Source organism: Bos indicus, chromosome 10, assembly GCF_029378745.1.
Source record: "Bos indicus isolate NIAB-ARS_2022 breed Sahiwal x Tharparkar chromosome 10, NIAB-ARS_B.indTharparkar_mat_pri_1.0, whole genome shotgun sequence".
In the NCBI taxonomy this organism is placed as follows: Eukaryota; Metazoa; Chordata; class Mammalia; order Artiodactyla; family Bovidae; genus Bos; species Bos indicus.
Window position 1 is genome coordinate 985154 of NC_091769.1, and position 19449 is coordinate 1004602.

A 19449-nucleotide genomic window follows, 5' to 3' on the forward strand; every position below is an offset into this window, starting at 1 on the left:
CTGTGTCACTGAGGTTTATTTTCATCTTTCGTATCTTGGGACTGAACCTTATTCACATCTTCTTGTTCAGATATGACCCTAAAACCTGGAAATGGTGATGTGACCCATCGTATCGCTAAGCTGGAACATGGGAAACCTGTGATTTAGGAAATTTCAAGTTAGATCTTGTATGCAGTCTGCAACTTCGCCTTTGCTTTATCAGGATCACTAACTGGCTCGCCATCTGGTTATGTGTATTCACCGACTCTGGAACGTGGATGGAGATAAATGTCTGTGTGGCTGTTCGCATTACAGACAGACTTAAATACCAGAAAGAGACCATGTTTTTCTCATGAGGGGAGACTGCCGGGGAACACAGACCATAACCCAGGCCATGACAGAGCCTCTTCTGAAAGTGGGGAGAGGTTGACTGGGGGGATGGCCCGTCTTGATTACTTTCTGCAGTGAAGTGACCATGGAAGCCACCCCTCTGTGGACACTTGCCCATGACTAGCCTGTGTTCTCCCCTTCCCCTTTTTCCCAGGGAACTCACTTGCCTTGTCTCCATGGCTCTGTTTTCCAGACAGTGGAGGAGATCGAGGGGGTCCTCGGCCGGGACCTGTACCCCAGCCTGGCAGAGGAGCGGTCCCGGTGGGAGAAGGAGCTGGCGGGGCTGAGGGAGGAGAATGAGAGCCTGACGGCCATGCTGTGCAGCAAGGAGGAGGAGCTGCACAGGACCAAGGCCACCATGAATGCCATCCGGGAGGAGCGCGACCGGCTGCGGAGGAGGGTGAGTGTCAGTCCCTGGTGGGGAGGCCGGCCCAGAGGCCGGCTGCTTGAGCCACGGGCACCCTGAGGGTTCGGTGGCATTTCTCCTCTTGTGAATCACCATACCTTTCTGGGTATGAAGTCATTCTTGAGAGTCATCTGAAAGTGCTGAGGCGTGCAGGTAGGATATTTTTTTAAACACTCTTCTCTGCAATCAGCAAATCTTCGTGGATGCAAAAATTTATCCTGGCACAGTGATTCTCAGCCATTCTCTGGGTACTCACGTCTTTCCTAAGCTTAGATAAAAGGTTCTAACTTTAAGGTAGGCAGATAATTCGGAGAAGGCAATGGCAACCCACTCCAGTACTCTTGCCTGGAAAATCCCATGGACAGAGGAGCCTGGTAGGCTGCAGTCCATGGGGTTGCTAAGAGTCGTACACGACTGAGCAACTTCACTTTCACTTTTCACTTTCATGCATTGGAGAAGGAAATGGCAACCCACTCCAGTGTTCTTGCCTGGAGAATCCCAGGGACGGGGGAGCCTGGTGGGCTGCCGTCTATGGGGTCGCACAGAGTCGGACATGACTGAAGCGACTTAGCAGCAGCAGCAGCAGGCAAATAATTTATAATTTGCAAAAATATAAAGAATTTCCACTTTGCAGTTTCTTCTGATCATGTTTCTTTAGATTTATAGTACCTGCTCTCATATATCCATAGTGAGTCTAATATGAAATGTCCTTTACACTCATTAGAGTTAATGTGAAAAAGTCAATCAGTCATGTCTGACTCTGTGACCCCATGGACTGTACAGTCCATGGAATTCTCCAGGGCAGAATACTGGAGTGGGTAGCCTTTCCCTTCTCCAGGGGATCTTCCTGACCCAGGAATCGAACTGGGGTCTTCTGCCTTGTAGGCAGATTCTTTACCAACTGAGCTATCAGGGAAGCCCATTAAAGTTAATAGTCCTATATATCTCTCTGTGTGTGTGTATGTTCTGAGTGTGTATATGTAATTCCTTGTAGTCACCTCTGCCTGCTTAAATGGCCCTATGACCCAAACAGGTTTGAGAACCACTTTGTTTGGTGGTTGGTTGGAAATACAACTGTTACTAAAGGAGTTGATGTTTCAGGATAAAATTGTTTGGCAGAGTTGTTAAGCACTCACTTTTCCAAAGATAGAGTTTTTTCTTAGGAACCCACAAGTATTTCTTTGTTTGGCTGTTCATTTGATTTGTCATTGGACTGGAGGTGAGGCAATGAATTCTTTGGTCAGAAACAGTTCCCTTTGAACTTCGCTTTGAATTACTAGGCCTGCTTTATTTACTCTTTCTCCATCGTGGCAGAATTAGAAGCTTGCTTTCTGTTGTGCTCTGACTGGTGATTTTGCGCAGAGGAGGAAAAAGATACACCTTGGTCTTGCCATCGCTCTTTAACCTGCTTCACCAAGAGCAGCGTGTGTACATCATTGTTTCTAATCCCCACACAGTGTTCATACTTGACATTGTGCATGAATATGAAAGAAAGCCCTATTTTTGAATGCTATCAACTCTTTTCCTCATTTGTGGCTATTGCCAGCATTTCCTAACGCTCATATCTGAGTGTTATTTTGTCTCAACTCACATGCATAAGCTTATTTTCAGAACCCAGCTGTATCGGATGCCAGTCCTGGCAACGGCAGGTGTAAATCATTGCAGTCAGCAAAGACTTTATCTGGGCAAGCTGAGGACATTTACTTAGTGCTAAGGCCCACAGCGCATGTAATTTCCTGGGTTACATTCCCTGATCATTATGACTAATGCCCTAATTAGGTGTGCTTGCTTTTAGCACACACATTCTGTTGGTGCTTGCTTTGTGAAGGAAATGTTGGTCTTAGGCCTAATTACATATTGTGGTTTAGAATAAGTTTCCTCCTCGAACTTGAGATACTGAAGCACAAGACTGCACTTGATTGTGACTAGCAAAGGAGAAAAAACCAGTTTCCCTTCATTGAGTATTCTCTCCAGCTCTGGAGGACAGTCTTAAGGACAGCATAGTCTCATGGTGTCACACTCTGTGCCAGGGCTCAGTGACTGCTTGGGGCCACAGAGTGACCCCCCAAAGCCACTGTGAGTCTCTGGGAAGTTACCTACGCTCTCTGTGCCTCAGTTTATTCTGCTATGAAATGGGGATAATAATAGTGCCCAGTGCGGGAACACTATGTAATCCTCATGAATTATCTAAGCACTTGACTAACGCATGGCACATAGAAACTGCTCAAAAACTACCCATAATTGTTTGGGGTGAAGTCCAGAGTTACCTGTTTAGTAGTCTGGAAAGATTAACACCATACCACCTTTTTTCCCTAAGAATCCATATAGATTTGAATTCATAGATGGACATTGAATAACTGCAGAGACACCCACAGATACACATACATACATTGTACTCAAAACTTTTATTCTGATTGCATTTATTATCATGTAAGTTCTGTAGTTAATACAATTTTATATCAATGTATATGTTTATATTTTAATTACCTCCAAATAAAAATATATTAGGGAACTTGTATGTCTTCTTCAACTGGCAATTCCCAGTTTGTATATGTACCCATGATTTAGATTTATTTCTCTTTATTCCAAGACAGTTGTGGGTGTCAGAATCTGCTCAAGGCCGTTGAGTGCCAGTTTGCTGGATTTTACATGCTGGATGACTTCTGCCTACCATGACCCAGTGTGTTTCATTTCCCCGAGGAGGAATCTGTCTTTTGTGGCTGGTTGTCTTCTCCTCGTGATGTACAGCTCTGAGGAGTGACTGAGGTTTGGTCAGTTCCATCCTTGTGGTTCCACGTGATGACATGGCTGGTTTGCCTTTGTTGTCTTTCTGGCCACTCGGAATCCACAGTTCATCAAAGTTGCCTGGAAAGCAGGTTGTTGGTTTTTTTCCATTGCCCACATTCACTGTATAGAATTTGAACTGATCAGATCAATAGGATTGGTGCTTACCCCCTTGCCTGTAATTAAACAGAGTGCTCTTGGTAGATTTTTTGAGCCTTGTACATGATTTAATTAAATTAGACCTTTAATGTCAGTGAGCAGATTGGGCTACTTGGCAGAGCAGTAACTAAGGAACAATAGGCAGACAATTTTTATTATTGGTCCCAGCTCATTATTAAATGAGATAATCCTTTATTTCTGCATGCTCTGTAATAGAACCACTCATTTCCTCATGCATAAAGAAATGAGTTTTATTTAGGCAAAGTAAAATTAATTACTCTAGAAAGGGGAGCACTTGGCTTTTCATTCATTTATTAATTTTGTAAACATGACTGGTCTTCTCCTCTGTGCTGGGCAGAGGGAATATACTGATGAACGGGATACAGACGCTGGCCTTGGGGATGTTTGGCAGACAGGCAAGTAAACAGGTCTTTACAATAGTTGTTGCTGAATCACTAAGTCGTGTCCAACTCTGCAGCCCCATGGACTGCAGCATGCCAGGCTTCCTTGTCCTTCACTATCTCCCGGAGTTTGCTCAAACTCAAGTCCATGAGTCAATGATACCGTCCAACCGTCTCATCCTCTGTCTCCCTTTTCTGCCCCTGCCTTCAGTCTTTCCCAGCATCAGGGTCTTTTCCAATGACTCAGCTCTTCACATCAGGTGGTCAAAGTATTGAGCTTCAGCATCAGTCCTTCCAACGAGTATTCAGGGTTGATTTCCTTTAGGAATGACTGGCTTGATCTCCTTGCAGACCAGGGACTCTCAAGAGTATTCTCCAGCACCACAGTTTGAAAGCATCAGTTCTTTAGCGCTCAGCTTTCTTTATGGTCCAACTCTCACATCCATACATGACTACTGGAAAAACCATAGCTTTGACTATGTGGACCTTTGTTGGCAAAGTAACGTGTCTGCTTTTTAATACACTGTCTAGGTTGGTCATGGCTTTCCTTCCTAGGAGCAAACATCTTTGAATTTCATGGCTGCAGTCACCATCCACTGTGATTTTGGAGGCCAGGAAAATAAAGTCTGTCACTGTTTCCACTTTTCCCCCTTGTATTTGCCATGAAGTGATGGGATTGGATACCATGATATTAGTTTTTTGAATGTTAGTTTTAACCCAGCTTTTTCACTCTCCTCTTTCAACTCATAAGAGGTTCTTTACTTTCTGCCATTAGAGTGGTGTTATCTTCATATATGAAGTTATTGACATGTCAGCTGAAAGGGAGCAGGAACACAGAAGACACCCTGAGAACTCATAGAAAGGATCAGCCTCTCTCAGTTATGTATTTTTTTTACCTAATTGTTTAGGTCAACTGCCATGTAACATAAATGGTCAGTGTGTTCCTCAGATAGTTCAGTAAAGCAAACTGGATGTGACCACAGGCTCATGAATCTGTGTCCCATTGAATCATAGCCTTGAATCTGAAACAGGTGACACACATTCCTTCTTCAGAACGTCCTGCAGTCAGTTATGTTTTATTATAGCAAAAATCGATTAATATAAATCAGAACCAGCCAAACTAAGAGACACATAGGTGACGTCTGAAAGAGGTCTGAAAACAAATCGTCCCACTGTCTTCTTCCCCTGGAGTCCTAAAAGCTTTGCGCTGTGATGTGTGGCCACAGACAGAGGTTTGCCAACCAGGGAAGTTCAGCCAAACTTTGAAATCTAGGGTTCTTATTGGCTGAATTATGTAAACGTGATTGATTGAATCCTTGGCCTATGAACTCATTTCCCAGTTCCTTTTCCTGGAGGGGTATCAGGCTGATGCCTTTGGGTCGCCTTTGTGAGTCAGCAGGGGTGGCGCTGCACTGAACCCCTGTGGTCAGTCTCGTGCAGAAGGAGTCTTGTGAGTGTGGCAGTCCAGCACAGCCCTGCTCGGGCCCCTGTGCACACGCAGGTGTGGCCCTCATCCCCGTGCTGTACTCAGCGTCCTCCTGTGTGATTCCAAGACCCACGCCTAGAGCCACTGGTTCCCGATCCTCTGGCGCCTGTTTCTGACTACTGAGCTGCTTCTGAACACCCAGTCGAATCCGCCTTCAGTATTCACCCAAGTTATGTCCAAGGGCACTTGGCAATCAGTGTTCATGCTTAAGGGGGCTAGAGAGAGAGGAGTCTAAATTAAATGAAAAAGCCTGCTGAGAAAGATTAATGACCTTAAAGGTTGACCATGTGTTTTATTATATCCTTCTTTATACTAATTAATTCATTTATAATATATACTTATTATTAGGCTGCCCGCCCCTACTGGGAGATAAGATTTAAGCGTCAGGCTGAGGTGTCCAGAGCCTTGTCTGCCTCCAAAACGGCCATTCACTGCATCTCCCATTGTAGGCTACGTTGGGGCTTTCCTGGTGGCTCAGTCAGTAAAAAATTTCACCTGCAATGCAGGAGACCTGGGTTCGATCCCTGGGTTGGGAAGATCCCCTGGCAGAGGGCATGGCAACTCACTCCAATATTCTTGCCTGGAGAATCCCTGTGAACAGAGGGCCCTGCGGGCTACAGTCCATAGGGTCGCGAAGAGTCAAACACGACTGAGCAACTAAGGACAGCACAGTAGGCTACATCATTGTCGCTTTGGAATATTTAATGAAAAAATCAGTAACAGCGGAGATATTTCTGGAGGTGAAATTGTTGACACTTTTCAGAGGTTAAATAAAGATTCCTCTCCGTTTTGCCTTATTTGGCCTTAGATCTCACGTGACCTCTTCCCACTTTGTCTCCCCCTCTGTGATACTTTTTTTGTCTGGATATTGAAAATGCAGGACTGCAAAATAGTCCTTCATGTTTACTGTGAATTTTATTTAGATTATAGCAAATGCAGATCAATTTCATAATCGTTATGGGGGCAGGGGCAGGGGATAAGGACCTACCTGGATCAAAGGGAACTTGAACACTTTGACAGTGCTGTAGTTTATTTTTCTAACAGATGTATTCTTACAGTTATGTGTTGTTTAATATATATAGATACATAGAAGTAGAAGAGGAGCTAATACACTAAAATATTAAGAGGCTAAGCCTAGGCCATGAAAAGAGTCATATATTTTCTTTCTACTTTTCTTTAATTTTCAAATTGAAGAAACAAAAAGTAAAATATGAATTATGGAATGTGATCGGCATCTCCCAGCCTTAATAACTTGATATCCACACCGAAGCAGTTATTCTGTTTTGTCCTTGATGGAAATTTGTTCATATCTTACCTTTTCTATTTCCTCTTAGGAGTTTCTTTATATGAGGAAGAAGATGCCAATATTTGCTAAGTTCAAATTCATAAAATACTTATTTAAAAAAACAAAACAGCAACCCTGAGCTGAGAGGAGGCGATCTGGTCCAGTCTTCTCCTTCCACCTCAGTTTGGGGGTCCCAGCTGGTTCTTTTCTGAGTGACTGGAGAGGATAGGATACACAGTGGTAACAAAGTAGCCTCCCAAATGAGAAGCTTATTTCCTGCTTGCACTGCACATCCAGTGCAGGTCTGAAGAGGAGCACACAGCTCTGTTCTGTGTGTTCCCTCAGGAACCCAGGGTGATGGTAGCCTGTTCCCTAAAACATCACTTGAACAGACTCCTCCTCATCTGAATGCTTCTGTTCACAGCCCATGGACCAGAGCTAAACAGATGCTCCACCTCACCGGAGAGGGGCTGAGAAATAGGAAGGAGCCGTGTGTTGAGCAGTAAATGTTCCTGGTGATTGATTTGCTTCGAGTGTGATACCAGGTAGACTTGGACGGGAATGCAGGTGCCAGAGAATCAGGCGGTTTCATGCATCCATCCTGGAGTGGCTCAGAACATGTGTGACAGCATCACTGGGAAACTCTTCCAAAGGATTGATGCTCGGGCCCTTCCATGAGCTATGAATCAATGAATGGGCTGTAGGACCCTCACACACTTCCCCGCTGTGATCCTAGCAGAACCCAGACAGTAAGCGGAAGGCAGTATCCTTCAGTCACCCGCTGTGTATGTTCCGAAAGCCTCTCCAGACATCTTTACCCGCTCCCCATAGGTGGAGTGAAAAGAGAGAGGACACCCCACAGCCTTTCTGGCACTTTCTATTCATGCCTCACCCGCTTCTCCAAGGGCCACAGTGTGGTGGTGAGGAGCCCTGCATCTGAGACAGGAATGGTTCCCACCCCTGTCTTCCACTCATCAAGGTCACATGAGTGTAAGAGGGGCTGCAGAGAGGGCTGTGCGTGTTCTAGAATCTGGGAGGACACAGGATCCCTGGGAATGCAGAGGCAAGGAGGCATTGCCCGGGGTTGAGGAGAACTTCCCGTGCTCATCTGTTGAAGAAAAATAGTTTTACAAGGTGCCACCTACCAATGCATTTTTTTTTTTTTCAGTGCAATTTTGATTGTTTATCTTTAAGAACCTGTTAATAATACTGATAGTACTAACATTCTTTGACCGCTTTTAGACTAAACATACCCCTCTTGTACTAAAAATAGATACCTTTGAAGCAAAGCAGGATGGTAGAGCCTGAATTATAATGCTGAATATGTTGTGAGCATTTACTAGTGATGAGTGATGATGTATGCACATCTCATTTAACCTGCACCATAATTCTAGGAGAGGTACTATTATACCCTTCTTAGACATGAGAGGCCCGCGGAAGTTTAATGATCCTGGTCTATGCTGACATTAACTCTCAGCATCAAAACTTAGGCTCTGGTAGCCTTGCAGTGGGGTGAAGCGTTCACTTTTCTATTGTTTGGACTCCTTTCCTATGTTCTGTCTGCTTTTCCCCATATCATCTCCTGCTTCTACCCAGACTGGAAGTAAAGCAGCCTCTCTTACATAACGTGGGTGGCAGACTCCTTAGGGTACGACACATCAGTGTCCCTGGTATCCCAAAACAAAACCAAGTGAAGACAAAACAAGTTTGTCTCATAGACAAGAAGCTGTCTGTGCACATATTTATCTTGATGTGAGCCTGACAGAACATTTTTGGCAAAACTTGTCTCCCCTCTTTTCTGTCCTTAGAGGAAGTTTTAAGAGAGATCCATGGCAGAGAACCCACAAAACTCTGATTTTCTCATGTCTTCTTTGAAAACAGTTTCTAAATGGGCTCTGTGCACACCTGGAAATTGTGCCATGGAAACTGTGCCATGGAAATTGTGAAGCAGTTTTTTTAGTTGTGGGTACCAGTGTTGACTTATCCCTCCCTGTCTCCCTCCTTCAGCCTCCACTCCAGTGAGGAAGTCCAGCTGTGTAAAGGCAAGCTCTTGGCTGTAAAGCAAGTAGCTGACAACATTTGTTTGAAAGCTGGTCAGAAATTAGGAAGACAGCCAAAGCACTGACCTTTTTCCCCAATGCAGCCACTTAGATAATCCGGTCCAGGTTCCTTCGTGGGCTTTCAGACAAAAGAAGAACGAGGTACACCCATCACCCTTCAGAGAACAGAAATGCAGCTGAGTTTACTTTCCTCCTTATGTTCTATAATTTCTTCCTCTTCTGATTCAGCTGACTCAAAATTGCCCTGAACGATAAAATACTATTTTGCTGAAACAAATCACATTTGTAGGAATAAGTGTATATTTTCTATAAGTAAAGTCTGCTTTCTCATTTGCTTGAGGGCTCCAAAAAAGAAAAGTCTTATAACATCTCCAGTGGGAGACAGTGGTTCTCTGCCAACACAGCCCCAAGCCCAGCCTCGAAGGGGCTGCTTTCTGAGGCCCCCCGTGCTCACCACCTCAAGTTCATTCAGTAGAACTTTTCCGGCTCAGCGGTTCTCAGCCATCTCCAGTGTACAAATCATCTGTCTCCACCAGCTCCATTACACAGCAAAATTATGAATTACAACCTAATTGCCTGAAATTACAGCTTCCCAGTGACCAGTGCTCCATACCATCAGCGGAACACAGACTTGTTCCTTTATGGCTAATAGCGATGCTTCTCCTCCTACTCAGGAGTCCAGTGCCACCTCTCCTTCCTGCCTGTCACTCATCTGTGCCCCACGTTCTCAGCTGACTCCGTCAGAGGGCTTGGGCGTCTCTCTGAGCCCCTGCAGTCGTCCTGGGGGTGCACAGGCCCAGCAGCTGGCCCTGCTTGCAGCTGCCCTCACCTCCCTGTCGGCGACCTGCACCCTTTCAGGAAACCCACCACTGTGACGCCTCAACAGCTCCAGCCCGACTCTCCGTCCTCACCAACATCTGGCTGCTACAATCTCTTATGCCCCTGAGCGCCTAGCTTTATATTTACTTCCTTTCATTTGTTTGTTTTCATCTGGCCTGCAGGGCCCAGAGATAAGCTAATTACATCCCTCTGTTAAAGCAGACACATGGATCCTGAAAAGGCTCGCTTTTATTTACTGCTTTTCTCCCCAACTCTCTTTCCCTCATTTTACGTGCGTCCTTATACACAGTGTTGTGTTTTTCATTTACATCCACTGTGTTGTGCTGTAGATTTCTTTCTTTGTTTCTGACTTTAAGGTCTGCCCATGGTACCACGTATGCATGAGGTCTAATGGCCTCCTGACATTTTGTAGTGTCCCCACCACATTTACCATGCCCAACGTCCAGACCTCCCTCTACCACAAACAGTGCCCCGGGGCATAGGCCACGCATGTGTCCTCTTTGGTCCTGTGTGGGAATTTCTCTGGATACATGTCCAAGAGTGAGGTTGCAGAGTCCCCACACGCACCTCATGGCATGTGCGTGTGCTTGAAAGTGAACGTGTTAGTCACTCAGCCATGTCCCACTCTTTCTGACCCCGTGGGCTGTAGCCCCCCAGGCTCCTCTGTCCATGGGGTTCTCCAGGCAAGAACACTGGGGTGGGTTGCCAGTTCCTACTCCAGGGGATCTTCCTGACCCAGGAATCAAACCCCCGTCTCTTGTGTCTCCTGCTTTGGCAGGCGCGTTCTTTACCACTGCACCACTGGGAAAGCCCTTATATCCCTGACAGTTTTTGTGCTTATCATTTTTCCCTTTATCACATTCTTTTTTGCAATTTAGTTTTCTTGTTCCTGAAAAGCTTGTGTGTCCTTGGGAAGTTCTTTCAGCAAAGGTCTATAGGGGCTTAATTCTTAATCTTTGAGATTGTCTTTCTTTTTGCCCACACTCTTGACGATAGGTGTACAGTTTCCTGTTGTCGCTGAGACAGATTACCACAGTCAGTGACCTAAGATGACACGGATATATTATCTTCCGGTTCTGGAGGTCAAACGTCTGAAATGTGTCTTGCTCACTAAAATCAGTGAGGCATCAGGGCTGTGTTCCTTCTTGGTTCAGTTTCCTTGCCTTTTTCTATGATTCCTGCAAATTCCCTTCTGCCATGTGAGGTAATTTATTCACAGATTTCCAGGATTTAGGTGTGGACATCTTTCGGGGCCATTACTCAGGCTGCTATAGTAGTCTAGCTACGTCTTGGGTTTTCAGGTGACAGTTTTATTTGGCAATATCCGAGATTGTATTGAGGCTGACACTGTGTCAGACACTGTTCCACGTGTTGAATATAGTAGTGAGTGAAGCAGACCAACATCCCCGCCCTCAGAGCTTAAGGTGTCTCTCCCACCAGGCAGCTTCAAGATCCCCTCTTTACCCTTTCCCTTCCACCTACATTTGCAGTGCTGTGTTTCTAGATATGCAGTTTTGTCCTCCTCTTCTTCCGGTTAGCACCAGCTGCGTAACAAACCACCCCAAATATGGAGCCCCCAAAGAACAATCGTTTATGACTATCTGCATGTTTCTGGGGATGACTGGCCTCCAGTGGACAGTTCTCTCTTGGGCTTAGATGTGCTTGCAGTCAGAGGGTGGCCGTGGCCAGTCATCTTGAAGGCATGCTTCCTTTGTCTGGTGGGGAGGCTGACCATTGTCTGGACCTCAGCAGGGACTGTTGGTCAGAACACCCACAAGCATCCTCTGTGTGCCCTGGGCTTCCTCACAGCAGCATGTTTGGCTAGTAAGGGCCAGCACCCAGAGAGAGAGGTAGGCGAATTGTATTGCCTTTTCTAACCTACCCTTGGAAGTTACGTGGCATCACTGGCACAACTATCTGTTGATCAGATGCAGGCTCAGGCCAGGCGTGTGCAAGGAGAGGGGAACTGGAGTTGTTTTTCGTTGCCCTGGGTCTTTGTTGCTGCACTTGGGCTTCGTCTGGCTGTGGCAAGTGGGAGCTGCTCTTCGTTCCAGAGCGCGGGCTCTCATTTGTGGGCTTGGCAGTTGTGGCCCGCGGGCTTAGTTGCTCCCGCATGTAGAATCTTCCCAGACCAGGGATCAAACCCATGTCCCCGCCACTGGCAGGCAGATTCGCGTCTACTGTACCACAAGGGAAATCCTGGAGTCCACTTTTTGATGGAGGGACTATCAAAGCATTTGCAGACATATCTAAAAACTTCCACAGCTATCTAGCACCTGACATGATACTAAAGTCTCAGGACTACATCTGGAAAACTTACTTCTTTTCTTTTCGAATATTGTTTCTCTGTCATTTCCTGTGTTCCTGTCCTCTGGAACTCTTTTGGAAGTGGGTTGGAGCCTCTCAATGACACTTGCATTTTTATGTCTATTTAGCTGCCCATGGTATGTTCTGAATTCTTTGTGCTGTGTTCCTGTTCACTATTTCTCTTTCCAATTTTATTGAAAAACACTCTTTTCCACTCTTCCCAGTCTAGAGCTTAACCTGATTTCACTTCATTGACTATATTTTCCATGGGTTTTTCTTTTTCATCTGCCTATTCTTGCTTGATATCTGCCTATTTTTATTTCACAATTTCCTATTCTGTACAAAAATTACTCCTTTTATCTCTTTACAGGCCCTAAGCGTGTTTATTGTGCTGTGGTTTACAGGTTGCTTTATTCTGATCTTGTCTCTGTTGGGTCCGTCTCCTGATTTAGCCTGTCTTGTCTCATCCTCCTGTCCCTGACGCCATTCTTCCATGTCAGTCAGCTCCACGGTCCTGGGCACCGTTGCGGGAGGCTTAAGTCTCTCCCAGTTCCCTGATGATATTGGGGAGTTTACCAGTTAGATTTCTGGGGAGGAGAGTGGTCTGGCAAAATCCAGACCAGTTTCCACTGTCAAGATTTGTTGTTGTTGTTTAGTCACTAAGTCGTGTCCAGCTCTTTTGTGACCCTATGGACAGTCGCTCACCCAGCTCCTCTGTCCATGGGATTCTCCAGGCAAGGATACTGGAGTGGGTTGCCATTTCCTTCTCCAGGGGATCTTCCCAACCCAGGGATGGAAGCTTCGTCTCCTTCTTTGTTGATGGGACCTTCACCACCGAGCCACCAGGGAGCAGTTCCCAGGATCGGGGGGCGGTGCACACAATGTGGAGCCAGAATAAGCCTGTACCCCACACTCTTGGGTCCCGAGGCTGAGGTGCTGGTTTCTCTGGTTTGACTCCCACACAGCCTGGACTGCCTTCCAGCTTCCTGGGCAGTGCCCTCGGTCCGCTGTTCACAGAGGGATCTGGCAGGGAGCCTCCCAGCTGGATGCAGGAGCGTCTGCTCCAGCGGCCTAACCTGCCGCGGTCCTGGGTCCTCTCCCCGGATCCTGGCACATTCACTCCACGCCCTGCTCACCCCTCCCCAGCTGCCTGAAGCACCAGCTCCCTCCTACCTCTCTAACCTTATTTTTCGCTTCATTTCTGGCACCTGGAGATTTTACTGTCTGTCTTTGAACCCTGGCAGTGAATTTCTTTCTCACTGTTCCTTTTTATGCCGCATTTCTATACACTCTTAATAGGAAGCCTGCCTGTTTACTTTAGCCACAGCTGTCATACACTGGAAATTTTCATTGGTTCTGTATACAGTCACACCCCCCGTCCCCTGTTTGCAGCCCTGCTTCTCATTCTTGTCCTTTTAGTACCTGCCAAGACCACATCTAAGCTACCAACCTTGTGTGCAACAGCTCCCCTTGTGCAGTTGATGGAATTGGGCTTTTTCCAGTCTGTCTTTCATCAGTGCTCTTCCTTGCACTCTGCCTTTAAGGAATGCGCCCAAGTCTTCTTTCTGCTAATGCCCCAAGCACATTCTCTTCACTGTTACAGCTTTTACTCCTTGCTGACATTTTCATGAAGTCTCCAGGGTTTGAAGAAAACAATGCATTGACTCAGTCTCCTGTCTAAAATCAAAGAGCTCAGCTGAGTCTGCAGTGTGCTGTGTAAGCGTTTCTCCTTGCCTTCTCTTTCTCGCTCTTTGGGTTATAGGTCACCTTCCTTTCTCTTTTTTGACAGCTACTATCCCCTCCCTCTCTCCTATCAGAGCACCTTAACTCTAAGACAGACAAAAGCCATCAGATGGAAGCCGCCTCTTTTTTCATCCTCAACTGCAGTTCACAAACACACCTTTCTTAGTACCTTCGTGTCCACAGTTGAGCCTTCAATCCAACCAGCTGTGTGGCCTCTCTCCGCCCACCTCCACACTTATACCTTATCCACACGCAGAAGCCCAGTTCTGATCCCTTTCTCTCAGATCACATTTCTACCATTGACTGAAATCCTTCACACGCCTGATGGTTTCCTCAAATGCAGTATGTCCAAAGTTGGCATCTTGTTTATCTCTGAAAACTCAGCTTCTTCTTATGTTTTCACCATTTTGCCAAGTACCGTGATACGCAGAGTCATTCCAGCCACAAGTTTGTCTATCTTTATCCTTTCTTAAATTGTTCTAGAACTGCATTGACCAATACAGTAACTACTCACCACGCACGACTATTTAACTTGGAGTTTAATTAAAATAGAGTACAATTAAAAATAAAGTTCCTTGGGAACAGTAGGCACATTTCATGTGGCTTATGGCCACCGTAGCAGACAGTGAGGCTAGAGAACACACCCATTACTACGGGAAAGGAAGTTCTGTTGGATGGTGCTCTGGGGAGTGCTAGCCATTTTTGCTCCCGCTTCACTGACAGTGTTTGAGCCCTCATCATTGATCTCACATGCAGCTTTGACTCACTTCCTTTCTCTTCCTCATTCCAGTCCATTCTCTTCTCTCATCAGATGATCTTATGAAGCCCTTTTCACTCTTCGGGAAGTCATTGAGCGTTAAGAGAAGCGGAGGGCTGGCATTTTATTGTCATTTCCTTCCTTGAGCCTGTCAGAGCTGTTTTCCTCTTTATTTGCTTGTTAAACAGCTCCTCAACCTTCAAGATTGAAGGCCAGTGTTTCCCACTCCGGGAGGCAGAGTAATGCTTCTTTCACGTGCTGACACTTCTTGTCGGTGTCCCTTCTCGGAGCCCACGTCACGAGAAGTCTGGCTAGACTCTGAGCCCCTGAGACACAAGACTGTCCCCTTCACACTCCATCAGGATTCCAGGGGACGTGACAGACACACTCCTCTTCTGGGCCTCTAGAAGCAACCTGGCTACATACTCACTCTAGAAGAAGCGAGGAAATGGCCACTGAAATCATGTTCCATTGTCTGATGTTGAAGAACTCCAGTGGGAAAGGCTATAAGGGTATGGGCACATCTATCAGTTCCTAGCTTAGATGTGCTTTGATTTCTGGCTATCCCCAACTGCAAGGCACGTATTTCGTTGAGAGAAATATATTTTCTTTAATGAAATATCTTCAGTGAAAGATGAGTATATTAGGTGATGACCTCAAACTTGGTGACATAAAACAACAACAACGCATTCTCTCACCATTCTGGAGTCTGCAAAATCACGGTGTTGGCGAGGCTGCACTTCCTCCATGGGCTGTGGAGGAGAATCCTGTCTCACCTCTTCCGGCTTCCAGTAGCTCCCCCGGTGTCCTCTAATTTGTGGCCACTCTGCCTCCATCTGTACACGGCCTTCTCTGTGTTTCTGTGTCTCAAATCTCCCTCTCTTTTTTCTTATAAGTAGACTTAGGGCCTGCCCCAATTCCAGGAGGGTCTCATTTTGAGATCCTTGATGAAATTACATCTACAGAGACCATATTTCAAAATAAGGTCCCATTCATAGACTGGGGGTTTAGAACTTGGATGTGTCTTTTGGGTAAGGTACACAATTCAACTTACTGCAGTGGGTGAGAACCAAAGCAAGGATGCTAATAGCTGTGTCTCTCCCCTCTCCCAAGCCTTACCTAAGCTCACAGTCAGCAGATTGGTTTTAACCTTCATTTCTGTTCAGTTCAGTTTAGTTCAGTCGCTCAGTCATGTCCGGCTCTTTGTGACCCCATGAATCGCAGCACTCCAGGCCTCCCTGTCCATCACCATCTCCCGGAGTTCACTCAAACTCATGTCCATCGAGTCAGTGATGCCATCCAGCCATCTTATCCTCTGTCATCCCCTTCTCCTCCTGCCCCCAATCCCTCCCAGCATCAGAGTCTTTTCCAATGAGTCAACTCTTCGCATGAGGTGGCCAAAGTACTGGAGTTTCAGCTTCAGCATCATTCCTTCCAAAGAAACATGTATTCATCTAAATTAAGATCCCACTTCCCAAGCAAGAAAGGAAAAAGGGCTTTTTAACTCAACTAACTTCCATGAAGGCTCACTCCACTCCCTTCAGCTGGATATTTTTCACTGCCTAACAATTATCATTAAGTAATAAAGCATAAGCCAAAATAAACATGTTTATCATCCTTTAGTTTTCAAAGACATTCTCTTAGCCCAAAGCTTTTAATATGAAAATAAGTATTTAGACTCAGAATTTGAGGTGTGCATGCCCACGCACAAACACACCATGGAAAATGACCAGACGCTATGGTCTCTGTAGAGTGAGAAAGAACATGGGTACTTTTTTTGTCTTCATTTTCCACTGTCATTTAAATTTTCCACAATAGACATGTTGACTTTAGTGATTAGAAGAAGAAACATTTTTTATAACTTGAGTCGTTTTAATGATGTTTTTATAAAATGCCCAGGGCCATGCTTTACGTTTTAAGAAGAGAGATAAGTGGACCAGTTGGGATTCCTGGAACCCCAGACCACTGATTGTTTGGGGAGGGATTCAGACACTCTTAGGGCTTCCCTGATAGTTCAGTTAGTAAAGAATCCGCCTGCAATGCAGGAGACCCCAGTTCGATTCCTGGATCAGGAAGATCCCCTGGGGAAAGGGATAGGCTACCCACTCCAGAATTCTTGGGATTCCTTTGTGGCTCAGCTGGTAAAGAATCCGCCTGCAATGAGGAAGACCTGGGTTCAGTCCCTGGGTTGGGAAGATCCCCTGGAGAAGGGAAAGGCTACCCACTCCAGTATTCTGGCCTGGAGAATTAATTCCATGGACTGTATAGTCCATGGGGTCACAAAAAGTTGGACACAGCTGACCAACTTTCACTTCACTCCAGATACTCTTTAGATTCAGCAGTGGTGGTAACACTGTTGCTTATTCAGGACCTCATCAGACTTTCACAGCGGTAGAACCTGAAACCCGCCGGTGGTTTTCCCGGTGCCAGGAAGCTGGCCTGATGGAGAAACGCGTCCTGCCCTCGGCCGCGGGCACAGAGAGGCACAGTTGATCAGGACCATCCCACAATGAGCCCTGTAATCTCTCAGCAGCAGTCCCACTTGACTTTGACAGCGTGTGTTTTTCTGGTGTTTAGACGGCTTTGAGGGTAGCCCTGGGTGTGGTTCTTTATGGGGACGATGCACATTTCTGTTAACCCGCAGTTATTGGACGCCACCACAGAGCCAGCTATTGGGCACTTTTCAGCTGTTTCACCATTGAATGCAATTTGCTCCGAGGGAGTTTTCCTATCTTGGCTTCTCGTATGCTGATGAATTATTGAAATTTCAATTACTTTTGGTTCCCAATTTAGCAGGGTGGAGACATCCAAGATATTAAAGATGAAAAGCTCTCCAGTCGCTTTTAGACAACGGTTTGCCTGGAAGGCCTCTGGGCTGGCAGCCGGGCGGCTCTGCTCCGTGGTCTCTCAGATGTCAAGTGCCGTGAGGCCTTGGCCGCCCACAGGTCACTGCCGTCAGCCGGGTGCACCGGCGTTGCCTGGGCGCTTGTTGGACACGCAGACTCCTAGGTGTGGTCTCCACCTGCTGATCAGAATCTGCGGCGGGGCCTGGGCTCTGTGTCTTAACAAACCCTCTGGAACATTCTGGTGCACTGATAGGTTGGGAAACCCAGGTTTAGATGTCCTGGTGCTGATTCTTCCCATTAGGGTCTGGTGCCCACGTGTAAGGGCCCTTGGGTGCTGCGGTCAGTGTGCCCTTTAAGACTGACACCGTATACAGTGATCAAACTGTGATCCAGGTCATCGGAAAGACCAGTTTCTAATAATCATCTTCACTTGCTTGGAGCATTTCTCCCTTTGGATGTCAGTGAGCCATAACCATAGAGAAACAGAGTTGGGACATTTAAATTCTGTGCAGGTAGATGTGTGTTCTAAATGTAATTGAGGGGGCTCTGGGTCGCTCCACACTGAAGGGCTAATTAGGTATTCCTTCCTTCTGTCCCCGGGATAATCCCATCTCGAAGTCCCTTGGGAAAAAGCCATGGGTACCAACTCCCTCTCATCGCCATAGCCTCTCCTCCTTCCCAGAGCAGGTCTCTCTCCTACCCTGTGCATATTAATAATTTGCCGTTCTTCAGACACAGCCTGTCATCCAAGCCGGTCTCCCCACTCCAGCCGCTCAGCCACTGCCTCACTCATCTCGTCCATTACAGCCCTGTCCACCTGGGAGGCTGTGCTCAAAGACAGTTCCGCAGTGACTTCAGGTGGAGTCACCTTCTTCCTCTTTCCTGCTTCCTGCACACCCACCCTGGATTGATGTTTATAGCATGAGCATGTGCTTGAAATGATCTCTGTCCTCTGAACTCCATGCAAGTACAAATTTCATCCTGGGTTCCATTTCTTGTGCCATGTGTACTGAGTGAGCGAACATCCCTTAAAGATGGCCCTTCTCCTTGTGCTGGAAGCTTCCAGCACCATAGAAAACATGTCCCCCTCCAGCTTGTGAAGCGCAGATGCTGGCCAGCCCGTGGCAGATCCAGTTAAGAACATCAGTGCCCTTTGTGCGGACTCAGCTGACTTCGGTTTTCAGGGAAGCTGGTTTCTTCGTGTAAATGAAAGCTTTGTCCTCCCCCACACTGGCCCTTCTGCTCTTTGGGCCGGGGGAGCCTGCCGCCATGTCTGAAGGTGTTGTCATTTCAGGTTCGAGAGCTTCAAACTCGCCTGCAGAGCGTGCAGGCCACGGGCCCCTCCAGCCCTGGCCGCCTCACTTCCGCCAACCGCCCCGTTAACCCCAGCACCGGAGAACTGAGCACGAGCAGCAGCAGCAATGACATCCCCATCGCCAAGGTGAGCTCCGGGGACATGGCCGTTATCGGGCAGCCCCAGCCTTTGTGCAGCAGGGCCGCTGTGCCAGCATGCAATCAGCTCAGCGGGCCCTGAGGGGCCTCCCAGGGTCCTGCGTAGGCCTCCCGTGCTGGAGCTGCAGGAAGAGATAACCCACTAATAGTTTTAAGTCTCTCTCGGCTGCAACCTAGATGCCAGCTCTCATTAATCAGCGGGCCAGAGCCTGTCCCAGCTGACAGGTCATTGTGGAGAGTGAGATGTTTTGTCACAAGGTGGGTAGAGAGTTGTTCTTGAGGATCATGGTTCAGCCCAGGAGGGGAACCCTGAGTAATGAACCAATGATCTACCTGCTCCCAGAACCGACAGCCCTGCCAGCAGACAAATAGATGACAATGATGGGCAGGCCTAGCAGCTGTGAGAAGTAGCCCCTCCAATCTCAGCCACAGCCCCCGACCCCCTTCCTATGCTGAGTCCACCCCAGAGAGACTGTTGACACGATTACATATCCTCTTCCTGGTAGCCCCGCCAGTCTCTGCAACAAGGTTGGTTGTCAGCCGTCAAGTTTATG

General features: G+C 46.9%; 1 protein-coding gene across 4 annotated transcripts in view; it reads left to right on the top strand.

Annotated features, from left to right (window-relative positions):
• MCC (MCC regulator of WNT signaling pathway) overlaps positions 1 to 19449 on the top strand; it is a 526282-nt gene that overhangs the window by 452409 nt on the left and 54424 nt on the right. For all 4 annotated transcript variants that reach the window (XM_070796812.1, XM_070796814.1, XM_070796813.1 and 1 more), the window contains 2 exons: positions 563 to 769; positions 18738 to 18884. In XM_070796812.1, coding sequence (XP_070652913.1) covers positions 563 to 769; positions 18738 to 18884 — 354 coding nt within the window. The remainder of the gene's footprint in view (positions 1 to 562; positions 770 to 18737; positions 18885 to 19449) is intronic.